Here is a 19,132-nt window from a genome sequence, read left to right as displayed (position 1 = left end):
CTAGCCAAGTCTTTCAGCCCTCAGGCTGCTACACTCCTTAGTTACTTTATGCTGCATCCTGCCAAGGCAGCAACTCATCCCAGAGGCTGCTACTGGCCCAAAGGCCGCTTCACAACTTACTGGCCCATCCAGCCCAGAGGCTGCTACCGGCCCAAAGGCCGCATCACAACTTACTGGCCCATCCAACCCAGAGGCTGCTATCGGCCCAAAGGCCGCATCACAATCAATTGGCTCATAAGCCACATTCTGTCCTAACACCTACAGCCCTCAAGGCAACTACACGGCCGCATCCAGCCAAGATATTCCAGCCCTCAAGGCTGCGCAGGACTATTCCCCGTTACTAGTGCTGAGCCTTAGCAGTGTCTTGAAACAGCTCTCCTGTCACCATCATTAAAAGTTTCTGTGATTTGTACAACAGCGAACCTTCTGTTGGTTTGTACCAGGTGGAAAAGCCTTCATTAACTTCTCGCATCGATGAGTCTTGCTGGTCTAACATCCTGTCGGTAGTTCTTGGTTTTTCCTATTTTGGGCCACTCACCGCAGTTGACCTGGAGTACCCCACAAGTCTTGCCGTTTCATAAATGTTCTGACCCTCATTCCGGTCCTTACACCTGCCCATAGATTCTGCATTTAACACATCGACTACGAAACCTAATGTCAGCTTATCATTTACTATAACTGACCTTGAACATGCACCATTGTTATGAGATAATCAATGCCGTTCACTTCATATGTGAGTGGTCATAATGTTTTGACTCATGGGTATTTATAGAATCGACAATGACAACAGTTTGTACAATGCTATACTTATAGTTTCAGAATGCACAACTTGCTTTCTTTTCAAATAGTCTTGGGTGGATAGTGGGAGGTTGGGCATTGTGGTTTTCTGCATAGGAATACCCTTTATCAGCAGGTAGAAGCAAAACTTTCCAAACAGAAGAACTTATCAGAGGTCAGTGAGATACATGTAGATCTTAGAAAAAGAGGAAGACTGGGAAGCAAAAGGCACACAGGGTGGAAGTGGTGCAAACTTTGTAGTTAGTACCTACAGATGGGGAAATACCTGGAGTGTAAAAAAAATAAACATTTTAATTAAAAAGAAATGTTCACAGCTGTGCCATAAGTATTGGGTCTTATCTAGATGACAGATTCATTATTTAATCAAGTTTGGCATCTACAGTCGAGTTACAGTGATTTGATAATTCTTGAGTTTAGGGCTGTTTGGATTCCTGGTTTGACAGTTGTCAAGGTGAATTACAAAATAGCTCCACAGCTACATTCCTAGGTGGAGATGTACTAAGCTCTGAGAAGTGATAAATTGGAAAGTGATAAACTACCAGCCACTCCGCTCCTGTCATGTTACAGACTGTGGGGCTGATTCAGCAAGGATCGCAACTGCGATTAAGCCCGCAATCGGCCGATTGTTGCGTTCTGCACATGTCGCAGTGTGTGTGCGCAGAACCACCACTGTGATCGGGACTGCCATCGCACTGACTACGCAGACCCATCGCAGAGTAATTGACAGGAAGTACCGAGGGGGGGGGTGGTCAGCGGAACGCAGGCGTGCCAGTGCGTTTGAACACCGTTGCAGGGGGTGCATAAATTATCCACTGCGATGCCATACGCAGCTTGTGTACTCACTGCACTCAACGAGGTTAGCAATTCCTGAGTAAGGTCAGAGCTTATGCAAGTGTGCGTGAGGCTGTGATTGTACTCAATGTTACCGATGGTTTCGCAGTAAGTATTACGGATGTGTATAAGGTAAGGTGGGCATCCTTATGTAGTGCTGCGACGGCATAGCGATCACAGAGGATTAGCACATCTTCGCAGAGAGACTGCGTGCGGAATCGCTATTGCATTGGCAATTGCGATCCGTACTGAATCAGGGCCAGAGTTTGAAAAATGACAGTTAAGAGCTGATTGGTTGGTCATTTATCACTCTCCAATTTATCACTTTCCAGAGCTTAGTACATCTGCCCCTAGTCTTTTCCTACTTCTATTGGCTCTATGATAAGATTGCCAGATTACAGGAAGTATAGCAAATGTAGCACAGGCTTAAGTAAAACAATTTGATTTTCTCTATCACCGTTTGCAAAATTCCTGATTGACCTCATATTCACATAGTACTACAGTTCACCAATGATGTGTCACCTCCAACACTTGCTTCAAACTTCCTCTGTGGCCAGTTTAGTACCACATGGAAGGTGACAAATCCCTTCAGTATTTTGTGACTGCCCTTCTTTTCCGTGATTATCGACTCTGTTGCTAAGTCACCACAATGGCATCACTATGAAGTCTATTCTTGTGCAATTAGAATGACACCAACGTTTTAGAAGGGTAGTCTTGACCAATGGGCAATGCATCTAATTCTGGAAGTTACCAGTTCGGGAGTGGAAGGTGGGAGAATAATTCCATTAGTACTGGGATGGTTGCTTATCTGTCTTCTGTCTTTTTCACTTTGAAGTTTCTCTAGGAGTTAAGACAAATGGCAGATTCTGTCTTTCATATCTCCTTTTTCTTTTATTACGCAGAATTCATCTTCCAAAGAGCTTTCACATAGTACTTCTACATGTGGGAGTTCTACGATAATGTATTATGGTGTAGTGGGAGTGCGAGTTAATGGAAACTAAACATTCTTTTACATGGCAGCTATTGAGGTTTTTTTTTTTTCTTTTTGCAATGCAGTAATGAAGCATAACCATTTACTCTTGTCACTGGCAAGAGACCCGAAAGGAGGAATAATGTGGAAGCCTGTATCCATAGGAGGTTTATGCAGGAAAGTGGAGTCAGATCACTCTTACAAAGAGAGACATTTAATTCTGATTGTTCAGCCAATACAAACTGAATGTTGGCTGTTGACCAATGGGAAGCTGTTTTTTCCCTGCATGTTTTGGGTGTCAGGATGATGCGCTGACTGGTTTCCTTGTCTGTTTAAAGTGTCGGACTATAAGCCATATTTTTAAAATGACTGAGAGTGCTGAAGTTTTTGGAGTATGACAACAGCTACAGGCTGAGTATTGCTTGGGTAACTATGCTGAGGGGACAACAGATGGCCCTATTTCCTAAGCTATCACTGTGTACTTTCTTATTTACTCTGTTGCTAATCCTCCTTGTTAATAATTCTCCATACCCTGTTTTGACATTTTGGGGCCTATTCATCAACACTAAAATAACGTTTTTAAGGACATTTTCCTTAAATAACGTTATTTTGGTATTCATGTAGCCACTTAGCTAAGTTCCCCTGCGTTAATTTCCACACTCCCCATACATTAGTATGGGGATGTGGAAATTATGGTATTCATCAAATTCCGAAAATTATCAATTTTCGGAATTTGATGCAGTTACTATTCGCCACTGTGAGGTGGCGAATAGCAGAATCCACTTACCTGTATCCGCGTGTGCAGGTCCCCCGATGAGTCCCTCCGGTGCTCTGCTCCGTCCTCAGGCTCCGGAGGCTGGTCGGACATTTGTGCTCCCCAGCAGAGCACAAGAAAGTTTAGACAAAAAAAATAAAAAAAAAATATTTTTTCTAATCTGTCATGTGGTCTGCTGGGAAACCACATGACAGACCAGCAGGACGGAGGCTGCTGCGCGGACAGGTAAGTCGGGGGGGGGGGGGGGAGGTGAGGGGGGTGGGGTGGGAACGGGGGGGTACGAAATTTAATGCATCTGTAGGCAGTGCTGCGCATGCGCTGGTTTTACAGATGTAACCGCGCATGCGCAGCACTGTTTCCAGATGCGATAAGGTAGTGTAGGCGGGGAAAAGTATCTATTTCCCGAAAAGCTGTCATCGCAAAAATGACAGCTTTTCGGAATAGATACTTATGGAGAGGTGGAATTATGAATTCCACCTATAATTAGCTAGAACTCCATGAGAGTTCTAAAGCTAATTATCTCCAGAGAATTTTAATGTTTAATGAATAGGCCCCTTTATCTGTACTGGTTACAGTAACATTTATACTATAATCTTCCCTGCGTGTTGATTCTTTAACAGAGAAACATTTTCTGCTACAGGTTATAAGGACCAAACACACCATAACAGTAGAATACAAACAATCTGCTAGTGAAATCTACAAAGCGTATGAGTACATGTATTTCTAAAGTGTCACATCCCTGGGGTTTTTGCAGGATCGTATTGGGGCCCTTGGGATTAGTTTGATATTTAGGAGAATGTGCCTGTAGTACTGGTGACCGCCTGCAGGAGACGTTGACACTTGAGTGCTGCACACCACTGAGAGCAGAATGTAGGTAAATGCACTGGCGGTGGTGAGACACCTACTGTAATATAGGTTAATGACCAAGGCTGTCAGTAGACACAGCTCAACAGGTTAATCACACAGAGGTGTCCTGGCTGCTTTTCTCCTGGGATGGCAGCTCTTGCTGAAACGGCGATGAAAGCGACAGCTCCACAGCTGATGCGGAAAGGAGGAAGATGTTGGAGCAAACAATCCACCTGGAACAGTGCCACCAATGTCTGGCAAGTCACAGCCTGCCAAGCTAAGCAGGTACAGTGGGATGCGGGAGCCAAACCACCTGACGCTATGTCTGGCAGAAGAGCTGTGTCACTGATGGCTATCCAATGCTGGCAAAAGAAGGTATAAGCCAGTGGACATCACTATTGGAGCAAAAGAATGGAGGAGATTGGAATCTATCAAATAGGAGCAGAGGGAAAAGACTTGTCAGGAGAATCCTGGTGACTGATGTAAAACAGAGTCAATGATGACAACGGCTGCCCTAGACATGACTTTCTTCACCTGTGTGGCACAAGTCAGTTAAGCATTCATTTCTGTGAGGTAGCTGTCAGGGCCCTGCAGTTTATATTAGTGTATGCTAGCTTCATGAGCTAATGGATATTTAACTACTGTATAGAAATATATAGTGCCACAAGTATATTGAAAGATTTTTGGAACGAATAGCATGATAAATATAATGAGTGAGTAGATTGAGTAATGTAAAAGACTGGTAGAGCTTGCAATCTATTTGTTCGATGAGACTAATGCTGCCCATCCACTAGGCGACTAACCCTAGCGATTGAGCGATAACGACCGTCTTTATCGCTCAATCGCTTGGTAATCACCCGCAAATCAGGCAGTAAACTGTTTAAAACGACCAGCGATGCGCGTGCCCACCAGTAGTTTTTAACATCTATCATCACCCGAACATGACGGTCAACCTGACGACCGCCGTCAGGTTGCCATGTTCGGGGATGATTGATCTGCATACTCTGAACGTTCAGTGTATGCACTTCACCCCTAGGGGGACGACGGCACGATTATGATGTCCTAATCGTGCCATCGTCCCTGCATCTAGTAGTTGATGGGCAGCTTAAAGATACCTTTACTGGAACCATTGATGGGCAGCTTAAAGATACCTTTACTGGAACCATTGATGCAGTGCTGGATTGATAGGGGATTGGAGTTTGGCAAGCATTCAGGGGGTTCAGTAGGGACCGGGGCATTGGTGGAAGAGTGGGGGAGGGGTGGGGCTGTTAGCTGTTTCTACTGAGACCAGAAGACGGGGCTGATGCCAGCAGCACGTCAATCATGGTGCGGCATATTGGGCACTGCGAGCGTCATCACAGCCCCAGATCTGCACATGCACAGTGTGGCTTCTGCACATTCGCAGATCTAAAAACATTGGAGATGTGCATAAACATGCAGTTTACGTAATCGCTGAATTAAGCCCTCGGTCAATGCATGATAACAGAGAACAATTTCAAAAGGATTCAAAACCGATCCCACTGATACATGCAGTGGAATATCTAAAGCAATCAAGGGTAGCCTGTCCCATAACGGGTACATAGTTTCGGGAGCAACAAAAAAGCAAGCAGCACCAACCTTGCTGCACTAGTAAAGCGTATGACATATGTTCCTAGCTTGGAAGACGGACTATTACATGTGAGGCGCATGGCAGCTAAAGGACTCATAATCAAATTCAAAGATGCCAAGTGGATGGAAGGAAGGCGATAGCCAGAGCAGTACGGATGAAAACCTGTATTGTCTCAAGTCCACAAAAGAACAGGTGAGACTCAGCACACACAGACACAGTTACATTCCTTTAAGGACCAGATGACCAAGGCCCAGAGACATCCAGAAATCATACAGGAATTGCAGAAGTAGGTCCAGACAAAGCACCTATTATTATGAGCTTGTCCAGCAATGTTGAAGTGTGATTGTGCATATACTGTATGCTTAAGCTGCAAGAGTAACAATTCCTAAAACAAGTAAGAGCAGAGCCCTATACCACATGATGACAGGAGGTAACAGCTCTACAGTGACTTAAACAGACAACTATCCAAATTATATAGTCACATATGTAATGAAAAACAAAGTTTTAGTCTTGGACAAATTACAGGACTATCGGGTATATTTATCAATTACGAGGACTTGGTCCCGATAATAATTTCTTATCGTCACATATTGCAGTAATAAGAAATTAAGGATTGCTGACATTTAACAACAAATACATCCAGTGTTAGGGGCTTTGACAGTAGTCCGTGGGTGTAGTAGGTATTACTGCCGGCCACATGGTTCAAATCCTGACAGCGGCAGCCCGGCAAGGGTGAAAATCCTGATCGTCAAAAGGTAAGTATCGTTAACCTAATTCTACCCCCTAACCCTGCCTTAGGGGTGCCTAACCCTAACCCCCCCCCCCCTAAGTGCCTAAACCTATCCCCCCTCTTCCCCGCAGGCTAAACCTAAGTCTCCCGGGTGGGGGGGGTGCCTAACCCTAGCCCCCTTTCTCCCAGCCTAAACCTGACCCCCCCGGGGGGGTGCCTAACCCTAAGTCCCCCTGGGAGCCCTAAAACCTAACCCTCCCCCCCCCCCCCCCCCCGCAGCTGCCCGCGCCCGGCTTACCTTCATTCGGTATGCCCGGCGTCGGTCTTCCAGCGTATGCTGTCATTAGTACCACGCCGGGATTAGAGAGTCGGGAAGCCGGCGGTCGGACTACATCCCTAGGTCGTTCCTGTGATGCTAATGCAATCACTTTTATTTCCTGGTTTGGACCCTGACCTAATTATTGCACATACATGGTCAGCAGACCACACGTGTGATGGAGAGTACTGGTGGGGGATACTAGCAATCCCTCTCCCAGAAACTTTTGCTGAATGTGGCCTATAGTCTACAATAGCTTCCTCCATAGCTGTCTGGGCCAAGCTCTGGAATGCTTTGTTTTCTGAAGCTTTTTACATTTGTCAAGTTAGCTATTGTGATTGAAATGAGGGAACCCCAGCAAATATCTTCAATATCTGCTGCAGTCCTCCGTAATTGCATTGATGGGATGCTCAATATATGCGGATATCCCGTAAATTTTTCTTGATAAATAATGACAAGTAACAAGTTTCAGCAAAATTTACTCACATTTCATATTTACAATGGGGGCAAATATAGAGAACTTCTTAAGACAAATGGCATAAAGTGTCAAAAGACTGTTCCATATACACCAGAGCAAACTGGGCTAGCTAAAATAGACCAGAAACAAAACAGACCAGTCGGCGCTAGTTTGCCCGGAGATAAATTGCAGAATGAGGTGTTGCGGTTGATTAAGCAGCTGTCCCAAAGAAACTCTGTGGTTCCTCAAACCATGAACAACAGAAAAAAGTAAAAAAGGAACTGCGCTATATCAATCACAGCAAATAAAAAGATATAAGAGATATAAGAATAAATATTTATTATTTATGAACTATAAAACATATTAATATGCATGAATACAAATGATAATAAACGTTAATAAAACAGACTGATTGCAATAAAATATACAAAAAGATCCTTCCTATTAGGAAAGATAATGGATCCTATTAGTATGAAGTGATCCAAAAAGAATCAATCCTCCAAAAATAAATATGAATGTTCCATGTGTATTGCGGGGAAGAAAAAATATTTTCAATTGATTCAATTGTATCTGCTCAGAAACATAGGTTTATACAATTGAAACAATGTCTCCATCAAAGTGCAATTTAGTGGTGATCACAAATGTTCCACAAAAAAAAAAAAAAGCCACTCTTACTCACAGAATAGACGAGCTGTTTACACTGCAGTGTATATATGAATATGGGCTATGAGGAAGTTAACAACCGGCAGCTTCTTATTCGTGTTGGCCTATAATAGAATGTCACGAATGGTAATAACAGTGGATTGCTTACCACTTAGAATTGATGTAGTAATAGCACTGGGGTTATCCAGAAATATGCAGCGTGAGAATCGCTGGTCTGTGCTGCGTGCTGGAAGCTCTGTTTTATTAACATTTATTATCATTTGTATTCATGCATATTAACTAATATATGTTTTATAGTTCATAAATAATAAATATTTATTCTTATATCTCATATCTTTTTATTTGCTGTGATTGATATAGCTAAAAGCCTGACAAAATCATCAGATGCAGTGTAGAATCCTTAGAGCCATAACAAGGGCTCTGAGCGACCCTGTGCTGGCCTTGCCCCCCTTTGCGCATAATGTTGCGCATAGGGGGGTGGGGCCAACGCCACTACAAACTGCAGCAGGGCCGGAAGGATCTTGAAGAAGCTCCAGAGAGTTGTAATTATGGCAGGTTATCTGCCTGTAGCGTCCAACGGACACTACAGACGGCACTGCCGCAGAGATACTGGTTGCAGGGTGCTGTTTCAGACACCCTGCTAGTCAGAAGCAAGGCCTTGGGGCTGCGACAGTGCCTCCCACAGATCCCTGTAATCTGGCTCTACTGCACCGGTCGCTCACCCCTAGTTACGGCCCTGAGGATCATGCACTATGGATGTGAGCACACAGCTGAGAGCAGGATGAAGTCAGTTCAATAAGGAAAAACAAGGATAACCACCTGTAAACCTCTCATACAAAGAAAGTGCAATTAGTATACATGAACCCACATCCTGGGAAAACATATCTAATCTTTCCGAAAGGAAAGCTAACAGATGGACAAAATCAACTGAAGAGGAAATAAAGACCTTGCACAGCTACCAAACCTGGATACTCACTGAACTGCTAGGAGGGAAAAAATACGTAGGGTGCAAATTGACATTTAAAGATAAGTATAACACAGAAAGCAAGGTTAATTGGCACAATCTCTCTACCAGTAGAAAAAAAACATCACAAGCTATAAAGAAATCTGGGCCTAACAGAATAAGCATCAGCTTTTGAGAGTCGGAGCTGGAGTATTGCCTTGGTAGCTATACTGGAGGGTCAGGCGATGTAGCTGTTTGCTAAGCTGTCACTGAGTAGGCTCTCTGTTATGCTAGGGTACTGCCTTGTAGACTCTTATCAATCATCCATGTCCATAATCCTGCATGCCATGTCATGTTATATAGTTATACTGGGATGGAGTCATAATCCTGGCTGTCGGGATGCCAGTGCTCAGAATACTTGGGTCAGCATCCCGACGGTACGTAGTGGGCTTAGGGGGAGTAGAAGGGTTAGGCACTAGGGAGGGTTAGGTTTAGGCTGCGGGGGTGGGGGGGTTAGGTTAAGGCACTAGGGAAGGAGGGTTAGGTTTAGGCTGTGGAGGAGGGGGGTTTAGGTTAAGGCACAAGGGAAGGAGGGTTAGGTTTAGGTTGTGGGGGGTTAGGTTTAGGCACTAGGGAAGGAGGGTTAGGTTTAGGCTGTGGGGGGTTAGGTTAAGGCACTAGGGAAGGAGGGTTAGGTTTAGGCTGTGGGGGGTTAGGTTAAGGCACTAGGGAAGGAGGGTTAGGTTAAGGCACTAGGGAAGGAGGGTTAGGTTTAGGCTGTGGGGGGTTAGGTTAAGGCACTTGGGAAGGAGGGTTAGGTTTAGGCTGTGGGGGGTTAGGTTTAGGCACTAGGGAAGGAGGGTTAGGTTTAGGCTGTGGGGGGTTAGGTTTAGGCACTAGGGGGGAGGGTTAGGTTTAGACAGCAGAGAGGGAAGGTTAAGATACTTACCGACAGATGTCGGTATGCTAACCTTGTTGGGATGCCGGCATCGGGATTTTGACCGCCGGCATCCTATACCCAACCTATTATACCTGCACTGGTCAGTGTGTGGTAATGCTTGAATAGAGAAGGGTATTACATGTTACAAAGAAAAAGAAATAAGCACTAGTTGTCATTTTTATAAATATATAAATGTTTTAAAACATTTTATATGGTGAGTTTCAATCCTATTGGGCATGTCTGAACCTTCAAAATGATTTGCATACATGCACACATCTACAGAGCTTTGAGCAAGTATCTATGCATGATGTGTATCTATCCTATCTATCTGTCTGTCTATTGTTTTTAGAAATTCCAGCAATTTTGGATTTTTACAGTGCAATAAAAAGTCTTATTTATTTCTATCATCGGTCATAATAATGAATTGGTCCCATAGAGTACAACAATCCCTATTAGTTACAATTAATTGCTATTGCTATTATATACAAAAATTCCACTCCATTCAGTAGAACTGCCTGCTTTCTGTTCCATGTGAAAGTGCTGGGGTTGGTGAGTTGGAAAATTGGGCGTTAAACTCGAGTTTGGTGTTGAGTGAAATTTTTGTCTCTACTACATTTTCCAGCAGGCCCTGGCAGCCATTGGCTGGTAAGACATACTGGTGTTTGTTGAACTACAAGTACCAATATGCCCATCCAGTCAGTGGTTGCCAATGCATGCTGGGACACATAGTTCCACAATAGAAAGACAAATGTAAATAAAGTTTAATTGTATAAGGCACTCTTCAAACACTCGTTCACCATTTTAATATACAAAAAATCATCATAACATAATGGGGGATTTTACTGTATTGTAGCCTGTGTCCTGAGTTGACTTGTACTTCCCTTAGCTGTTAGCCAGTCAGATGCACCCAGTATGGGAAACTGATTGTGATTGGCAGGGCAGCTAATATTGTTTGCAGTCACTCTATGTCATAGTCATTCAGCAGAGAGTTTTTTTTTTTCATTGAGTTACAAATACAGGGGGATTTCACAATGGATGACAAAGACCAAAATATTTAACATTAAGCCATGGTATATTAATACATTTGTGAACAATGGTTTGGGGAGTGTGTTATTCAAATACAGTTTTATTGAAAAAGTGTGTTATGTTTTCTCTGTACTTTTAGATATAATGCTCAGAGGCCTTGGGCACCTTGGTCCGTTAAACTGGGACCACTGGAGAGGCACTAGTGTCTCAGGGGTCTATTTACTAAGCAGTGTTAGGAGACAGAGTGAAAAGTGATAAGGTGCCAGCCAATCAACTCCCAACTGTCATTTTTCAAACACAGCCTGTGAGATGACAGTTGGGAGTTGATTGGTGGGTACCTTATCACTTTCTTATCACTTTTCACTCTGTCTCCTAATACTGCTAAGTAAATAGACCCCTCAATCTTTTTAATTTGCTCACTCCTCCAGATAGAGATTTCAACATTCATTTATGCTGACTAAGATAGTGTTGGTTCCCCACTATGAGAAGAGAATCCTCAATGAGCCGAACTCCGTTACATGCGGCACTTACCCCGGGCTTGTAACTCCCGGGTTAAGTGCCCGAGGCTATTTAATTCCAACCTGCGGTAAGCCCTCAGGCTGCACTTAATGCAGATTTCTGTACGCACCCTCCTGAGTTGTAAACAGAAATTTGCAATAAGTAGGGCTTTCATGGCTAACTGCAAGTAGATATTCCCCCATATGCAGACTTGTATGCATCTCTATGGCCGGTCCGCCTCTGTCTGTATGCTTAGATTGATACCTGCCATTATCATTAGTGAGCACTTACACCAGCCCTATTCTTGGTCCACAAGATGCAAACGATATGTCTGAAAGCTGGCATGTTTACATGCCCATACAACTCTGCATGGCCCCAAAGGCTGTGGTCATGCTTTTACTGGCTGATTAGCACCCAGGCGTAGAGGCGGTGAGATTGCCTATGACTGCATCGCCAGGGGAAGGGTATACGCGTTTCCAGGACATGCACAAGGTACTCTTTGCAAAATGACTTGCCTTCCACTGCATCAGTCCCTATGTGTCGTCCTCTATGCAGTTACTAACTAAGCCATCTGTAAACATACTACTGTGTATCATTAATGAGTGGTGGAATAAAGCAAAATTAGACCTCTGGGCATCTCCACATCTCATACTAGAATTACATTGTATGACTTTGCAAAGTCAGGCTTAGTGAAATATTGCAAAGTGGAAGTTTTCCTAAAGAGCAGAGAGATCTGTTCCCTCCTGATGTTTTACCTCTGATTCATCCACACCCTCTTAACATTTCAGCTGAATAGGAATTATCACAAGGATCCCAGATATATCTCTGCTGTAGGTCTTCCATGTGTTTCAAGGGTTTTATTTTTACAAGAAAATCCTTCTGTTACGCTTGGCAGGAGTTGTGTGAAGAAGGGAAGCCTATCCTGAGCCCTGGGGTCTGGGTGATTCTTTGTGGTTTGCAGGTCTTCGAGGGATGCTCAGTAACCACTTCCCTGCCAACCACAGCACACTGGCAGAGTAAGCCGTGTGGATGTCTGCTTGAGGAACTTCAAATTCATTTGAACTTAAGACTTCATGTTCACTTGGAAATAGCATTCATTGCACCTGACCTCGTGGGAAGAACAGAATGGAACATTGAGAAGCTGTATCCAACAACGATGAGCTGTCCTTCTCCGAATCTCTACCCCAAGCGTTTACTGTTAGCGTTGTCACTTTCACCTTCTTTTGTATTGCTGATAGCCTTCCTAAGAAGGAAAACGGCATTAGTGGTGACTCTGCATATGATTTGTCACAAGCTGATAATGGCTAAATATTTATTGTAATGTATTGAGCCAATGTAAGCGATACATCTCATAAGATATCACTATCACCATTGAGAGCCTCAAAGTATTAAATAAATAAATAAATTCTACTCTAAACACTTTACAAAATAAGTACAGTTTATAAGACTTTTTGTATATTATCAGTATTTGTACTGTATATTTTTCTTTTTACTGCAAGTATGACATTAGCCCTGCTGGCCTCATGAATGTTGCCTTATTGCTGTTATGCACTGTGGCCTCAAAAGTTTATATTCTAATATACAGTACATTAAGTTTAGTTTAGTGATAGTATGATCACTGTCGAAATGTTATCTTTTGGTGGCCCTGTCTGTTTCTTGTGAATTGTTACAATCAGTAAGTAGAAATCCACAAAACATTTTCCAAATTGGGAACAATTTCAGTATTTCTGGCGCTTACAGGGCTTATAATTATATGACTGTATTACTTGGGGTAGCACGGTTGGTGTGATGGTTAGCATTACTGCCTCACAGGTCTTCTTTTCAGGTTGGCTCCTGACAAGAATTAACCCTAGTCTGTATGTGTCCATGTGGCAGGGAATATAGATTGTTAGCTCCACTGGGGCAGGGACTGATCTGATTGGCCAAATGTTCCCTGTAAAGCGATGCAGAATATGTATGGGCTATATAAATACATGTATGTGATTGTGCACTTTTATGTTTGTTTAGTTAGTGAAGTGCCCACTGGAAGTTTTTTTTCTGTTGCATCTTGCCTGTTGTCTTTGTTATGCTTTGTCCTGGTTTAACATCATGATTTTTTTTTTTTTTTTTTTTTAACAAAATGAATTTTATTCGTCATTAGGTCTTAGTAGAGATAAACTGCCAACTATGCCTCAAGAGAAAAACACACAAGGAAAATTAACTTAAAAATCAACTGTAACCTACAGAGTGATTCAGCTAATATTCAATCAATTATCTAGTATCCAGTGACATCACTAAGCATGTCATTAACATTAGTCATGAGACACCGAATTGATGGGTCACACTCTCCTAAATACTGGTTTTGCCCAAAAAATAAACACACCTTTGTGTGTAAGTGCCAGGTATTCACTCTCAGCTTACCTCTGAAAAGGGCCCATATGGTAACTGTGGACCTTTAATACCTCTGTGATTTTCTCTTTGTCTCCTCTGTAGACTGGATATATTCAAATAGGAGAGGAGCAGCTGATGATTCACCCAACCAACACTACGGTAGATCCAGGTGTACCCTTCTCTGGAAGAGAACATATAATAAGGCACAAGCGTCAAGCGGGGGCTCCCACTTCATCTTTCCCCCCTAACACTCCTCATAGCAACTGCCAAGTTATATCAGGTGTGTTTTAGGAAAATGGTCATCTCCCATTGAGTAACAATATATATATTTTTTTTCACGTATGCCTGTGTCAGTGGATCACAAATAATCATATCAAAAATTTGCTGCATACATTTCCATTCTACTATCTCTTCATGTCTAACACGCAGAAGCAATTTTTGTTTGCTGTCAGGAAATTAATATCAATACTTTACACTATTGAGAACTGAAAGACTACAACCTGGCACATTGATTTCTTTCATAACTATTTCAGTTTGTCATTTTTTCAGGTCTCTCAGCTAACGTTAAAGGGAACTGTGCATAGGAGTAGACACTGCACTCATAAACATGGCAGTTCTTGCTCATGCCATCTGTTTCTATCAGTCAGCCAATGTAGCAAATACGGTAGTAGGGTTCCTACTGGAAGCCAGGAGCTTTACAGCTCTGCAGATCACACTGCAGAAAACCTCAGTATGTAGGGTCCTTTTCAATAGAGGTTCATAAAGTACTTCTGTTTAATCTTATATACAGTATAAAATTCATTGGTTTGTTTGTTTTAATTGTTAGTCTGTCCAGTTATGCATTCGGACACCCCTGCACTGCAGGAATACACCCCTGCAGGAATAAGAGGGGAGAGACAGGATGAAGAAGGGGGCAGATGGTGACCGGTCGGGGGGAGGCTGCAATTCCCAGCTCATGTCCCCACTATCCCTGCCTGCGTTTCCCAGCTCATGTCCCCACTATCCCTGCCTGCGTTTCCCAGCTCATGTCCCCACTATCTCTGCCTGCGTTTCCCAGCTCATGTCCCCACTATCCCTGCCTGCGTTTCCCAGCTCATGTCCCCACTATCCCTGCCTGCCTTTCCCAGCTCATGTCCCCACTATCCCTGCCTGCCTTTCCCAGCTCATGTCCCCACTATCCCTGTCTGCCATTCCCAGATGGAATCGGTATGATTTACCGCTGGACCCATGCCCGGCGGTTGGAATCCCGACAGCAGCATCCCGGCAGAGGAGGATATACCAATCGTCCTACGGTAAGTACTAACTAACCTATTTCTACCCCCTAACCCTCCTTTTAGGGGTGCCTAACCCTAACCTTCCCCCAGTGCCTAAACCTAACCCCCCCCCTCCCCGCCGCCTAAACCTAAGTCCCCCGTGGGGGGGTGCCTAACCCTAAGTCCCCCCCGGGGGTGCCTAACCCTAACCCTCCCTTCCCCTAAACTCCCAGGGGGTGCCTAACCCTACGTCCCCCCCGGGACCCCTAAACCTAACGCTCACCCCCCCCCGCGGCTATCCGCGCCCTGTGTCCCTTCGATCAGGATACCGGGCGTCAGGCTCCCGGCGTATGTCTAATGACAGGCGTCGGCATATCGACACCTGTCTTTAGACTCTTGCCGGGATATAACAGTCGGGAAGCTGGCTGTCGAGATTAGGTCCGCCGGCTTCCCGACTGCATACCTCCCAGATCATGTTCCCACTATCCCTGTCCGTCTTTCCCAGCTCATGCCCCCACTATCCCTGTCTGCCATTCCCAGATCATGTCCCCACTATCCCTGTCTGGCCTTTCCAGCTCATGTCCCCACTATCCCTGCCTGCCTTTCCCAGCTTATGTCTACTATCCCAGCCTGCCTTTCCCAGTTTATGTCTCTACTATCCCTGCCTGCCTTTCCCAGCACATGTCTCCACTATCCCTGCCTGCCATTCCCAGCTCATGTCCTCACTATACCTGCCTGCCATTGCCAGCACATGTCCCCACTATCCCTGCCTGCTATTCCTAGCACATGTACCCCCTATCCCTGCCTGCCATTGCCAGCACATGTACCCCCTATCCCTGCTTGCCATTCCCAGCACATGTCCCCACTATCCCTGCCTGCCATTGCCAGCAAATATCCCCATTTTAACTACCTGCCATTCCTAGCTCTGCCTCCAGCTACCACTGTGACGTCTATTCTTCAACAGCTAAAGCCTCAAGTACAATACCTGCTGGAGTCCTTACAGCTTAAATTTCAGTGTGAAACATCCACCACTGCTGCTGCTGCTGTTTTGCCAGTCTGGACTTGGCCCCGCCACCTTGACTCTGAACCTAACTCAGCAGCCTCCTCCCATTCTGACATCTGTAGTCCAGCAGTGGGGACTGGAGAGCGCAATGTAGAAGGGGAGTCGAGGACTACAGTGAGAGGCTGAGCAGCTGCAGTAACTGAGTCAATTTGCAGTTGATTTGAGCGCTGACTGTCCCTACACAGTAGAGGGCAGGGCTTGCTATTGAGACAGTGGGCGGGGGCTCGGTCTGGGACAGATAGAAACATCCATTGGATCCCAAAACCGCCAAGCTGCACAGGTACCCCCTCTGCCCTGCCACCTAGGGCACATGCTCCGCTTGCCCCACCCTTGTTATGCCACTGGGGCTGGGAGACACTGGGCTGGCATGGTGGGAGACGTTGAGATGTGGGTGGTACTGGGCTGGAGAAGGGAGAGATACTGGGATGTCTGGGAGTCAGTGAGATGGGTGGACACTGGCCTGGGTAGAGAGAGGGGCACTTGGCTGGGGGAGAGGGGGCACTAACCTGGGGTTGCTGTTATTCCTGTAGACTGCACGCTTGGCCCCGTACACCTACTCCAGCACCGCACACATCGACAGCTGCCTTCTGAGCAGTCCCTCAGTCATTTCTGTGCTCCAACATCTCTGTGCTCCAGCTGCTGCTGCTGGGATCTGGTGTGTCCGTGCCAGCGATCACTGCCTTGCCAGAGCCCAGGAGCCAGGTGGAGTGGGACCCTTTTCCATGGCGGTGTGGGTCTGTTCGGTGGGAGGGAAAAGAGACTGGTCTGTTGTCACCGGTGGCCGGCCCCAGCTCTGGTGTCAGACACTTAGGCAGCCACTGTCAGTAAGAGAGCTTTTAGGAGGAGTCAGACTGGAGGCGGGTCCCTCCAGCTCTCTCTAGTGGAAGCTGAGGTCCGGCTCCCGATCAGCTCTGGCCGGGTCACTTATTTTTTAAAAAGAAAAAGAAAATAAAAAAATTATTTCATCGGCCCCAAAACGGCCCGGCCCACTGGTAAAACTCCTGGTGAAGTCTACGACCAATCCGTCCCTGATCCTGGCCATGTTTTAGGGTCCCGGTCGCACCTCCCATTGGTATATGCTGGGCAGAACTTTGTTTCGGGGAGCCTATTCTGGTCCTTCCACTGGATGGATTTGGATGAAAACTTCACAGAGGGTGACAATAGGTCTGGGATGCCTAATGGAGTGGTTGGGGTCCCAGACGGACCTCATTGCGGAGTGCGCTGGGAAGAACTTTCTCCCTGGAAGCCTAATGGGCCTTCCACTGGGACATATAAATGGGACGAAAACTTCAGAGTGGTAACATTGGATCCCAGAAGACATACTAGTAGGTTGAGGTCCCGTTCGGACCTCCCGTTGCTGTACACTGGGCAGAACTTTGTTCTGGGCCTTCCACTGGATGGATTTTGACGAAAACTTCACATAATGGGCATGATACAGAAATCCAGTCAAACCCCCAAAATGCGGGTTTGACCGCATTTCTCATATGCACCAAACCCCGAAATGCAATGCAAAATTCTGATGGCGTTAGCCTATGGGCTTCTATTCGGAGAGTGCTGTGAGAGGTATTTAATCGGATCACTCCCAGCACCCCTCGCGGCGTGTGCGTCCTTCTGCGCATGTGCAGAGGGACTTCTGGTTCATAGAACCCGCAAGTCCCTCATTCGCAAAGGACCGCTCTTACCGAGAGAGCTGTCCTTTGTAGTTCAGGCCGGTAACTAACGCCGGCATGCATGCGAAGAGTGGCTGGATGCATTTCTTCCCAAATGCGATGCGTCATGCATCCCGGCCAACAAAACGTAATAACTTGAAGATTTAAACCCGGGAAACGCCGGGTACTTCAGCTAGTTAACTATATGTTAGGCTGGATAGGAATAGGTTGCTATCACTTTTATAACGTGATACACCACTCTGGGATGTTATTTTATTGCTTGTTTTCTTTATAGACACTTTATATGCTTTAGTCAAGTATTTTATGTAACCCTCTCCGTGTAGAAATGGTGCACAATGATTGAGTAAAATGAGATCCTTTATACTCTGTTCTTTGCTGAATGTCACCTCTAATATCATTAGAGCACAGTAATTCCTAGTTACCTGTATTATTATGTTCCAGTTAACTTAGATAGAAGGCATCTGCCAGTTAATTTCCTCCCAGAATGAAGGTAGAATGAGAATGGCTTAAGTTGTCTAATTGTTAAGGATAATTTGTTGTACACAAAGCTTGAAACATTAATGTTATTTGTTATATGACATACAACATTCTATTTTCCCAATGTTGTTTCCAATATACATGTAGAGTTATATCCTCTCATTCATTTATTAAACAGTTTTTTATATTATGGGCCTTGTTTTAAGTTGCACGCAATGTTCACGGATGTGAGTCATCTTTTTCTACTGCGCACGTGTCTCAAGTCGCTAAAAAGTCGCACCACTCATGCGTCACGCGCATTAGTGATTGAGACGCTGAGTGCCTGGGAGGCGGCTGTTTGGATGCACTGAGGTAATCCATCTTGTGGGCGTGTTATGGGACTGTAACAGCCATTTTGATGAAGTGGTTGCGAACTCTGGGTCTGATTCAGATCTGGGATAGAGCATGTAATTGTGCACCTAGATAGACCATGTTGCACTGCAAGGGGTGTAAATATACATACATTTATGCATTTGTGGGGCAGCTTTATTTTTACACTGCAGGTTAGATGTCAGTTTGGACGCACCCCTCCCAAATCTAAATCTCTCTGCACATTTTAAATCTATGCCATCTGCAGTGCAGCACGGTGTTACCAATTTGCACAGTTACTTGCTCAGGGGAGTATTAAGAGAGGAGGGTGCAGTCTCTGTCCGGGACCCCTTCCTCTCTCTCTATCGCCCGGAAGCGCACTGAGAGCAGCGCCGCAGCACTAGACTGTGGGTACTAGTCTGTGTCCAGAGTCTACTGTGCATGCACGGCAGCCATTTTCTGGTGATTTCCCTACTGCGCATGCGCAAAACTTTTTATTTACAGCGCTTATAGCGCCGACGTGGGACTCCAGAGCGGTAAGTATTAAAA

The 19,132-nt window shown here is 45.1% G+C and overlaps 1 protein-coding gene across 2 annotated transcripts in view; it reads left to right on the top strand.

The window, feature by feature from the left end:
• Nucleotides 1-19,132, top strand: part of ADAMTS17 (ADAM metallopeptidase with thrombospondin type 1 motif 17) — a 300,141-nt gene that overhangs the window by 14,160 nt on the left and 266,849 nt on the right. For both annotated transcript variants that reach the window (XM_088452708.1, XM_088452707.1), the window contains exon 3: nt 13,875-14,052. In XM_088452708.1, the coding sequence (XP_088308834.1) occupies nt 13,875-14,052 (178 nt within the window). The remainder of the gene's footprint in view (nt 1-13,874; nt 14,053-19,132) is intronic.

This window comes from Taudactylus pleione, unplaced genomic scaffold (assembly GCF_031769625.1).
Source record: "Taudactylus pleione unplaced genomic scaffold, aTauple2 ptg000556l, whole genome shotgun sequence".
Taxonomy (NCBI): domain Eukaryota; kingdom Metazoa; phylum Chordata; class Amphibia; order Anura; family Myobatrachidae; genus Taudactylus; species Taudactylus pleione.
The sequence above is the reverse complement of the archived record's forward strand: the minus strand, read 5'-3'. Positions and strand labels throughout refer to the sequence as shown.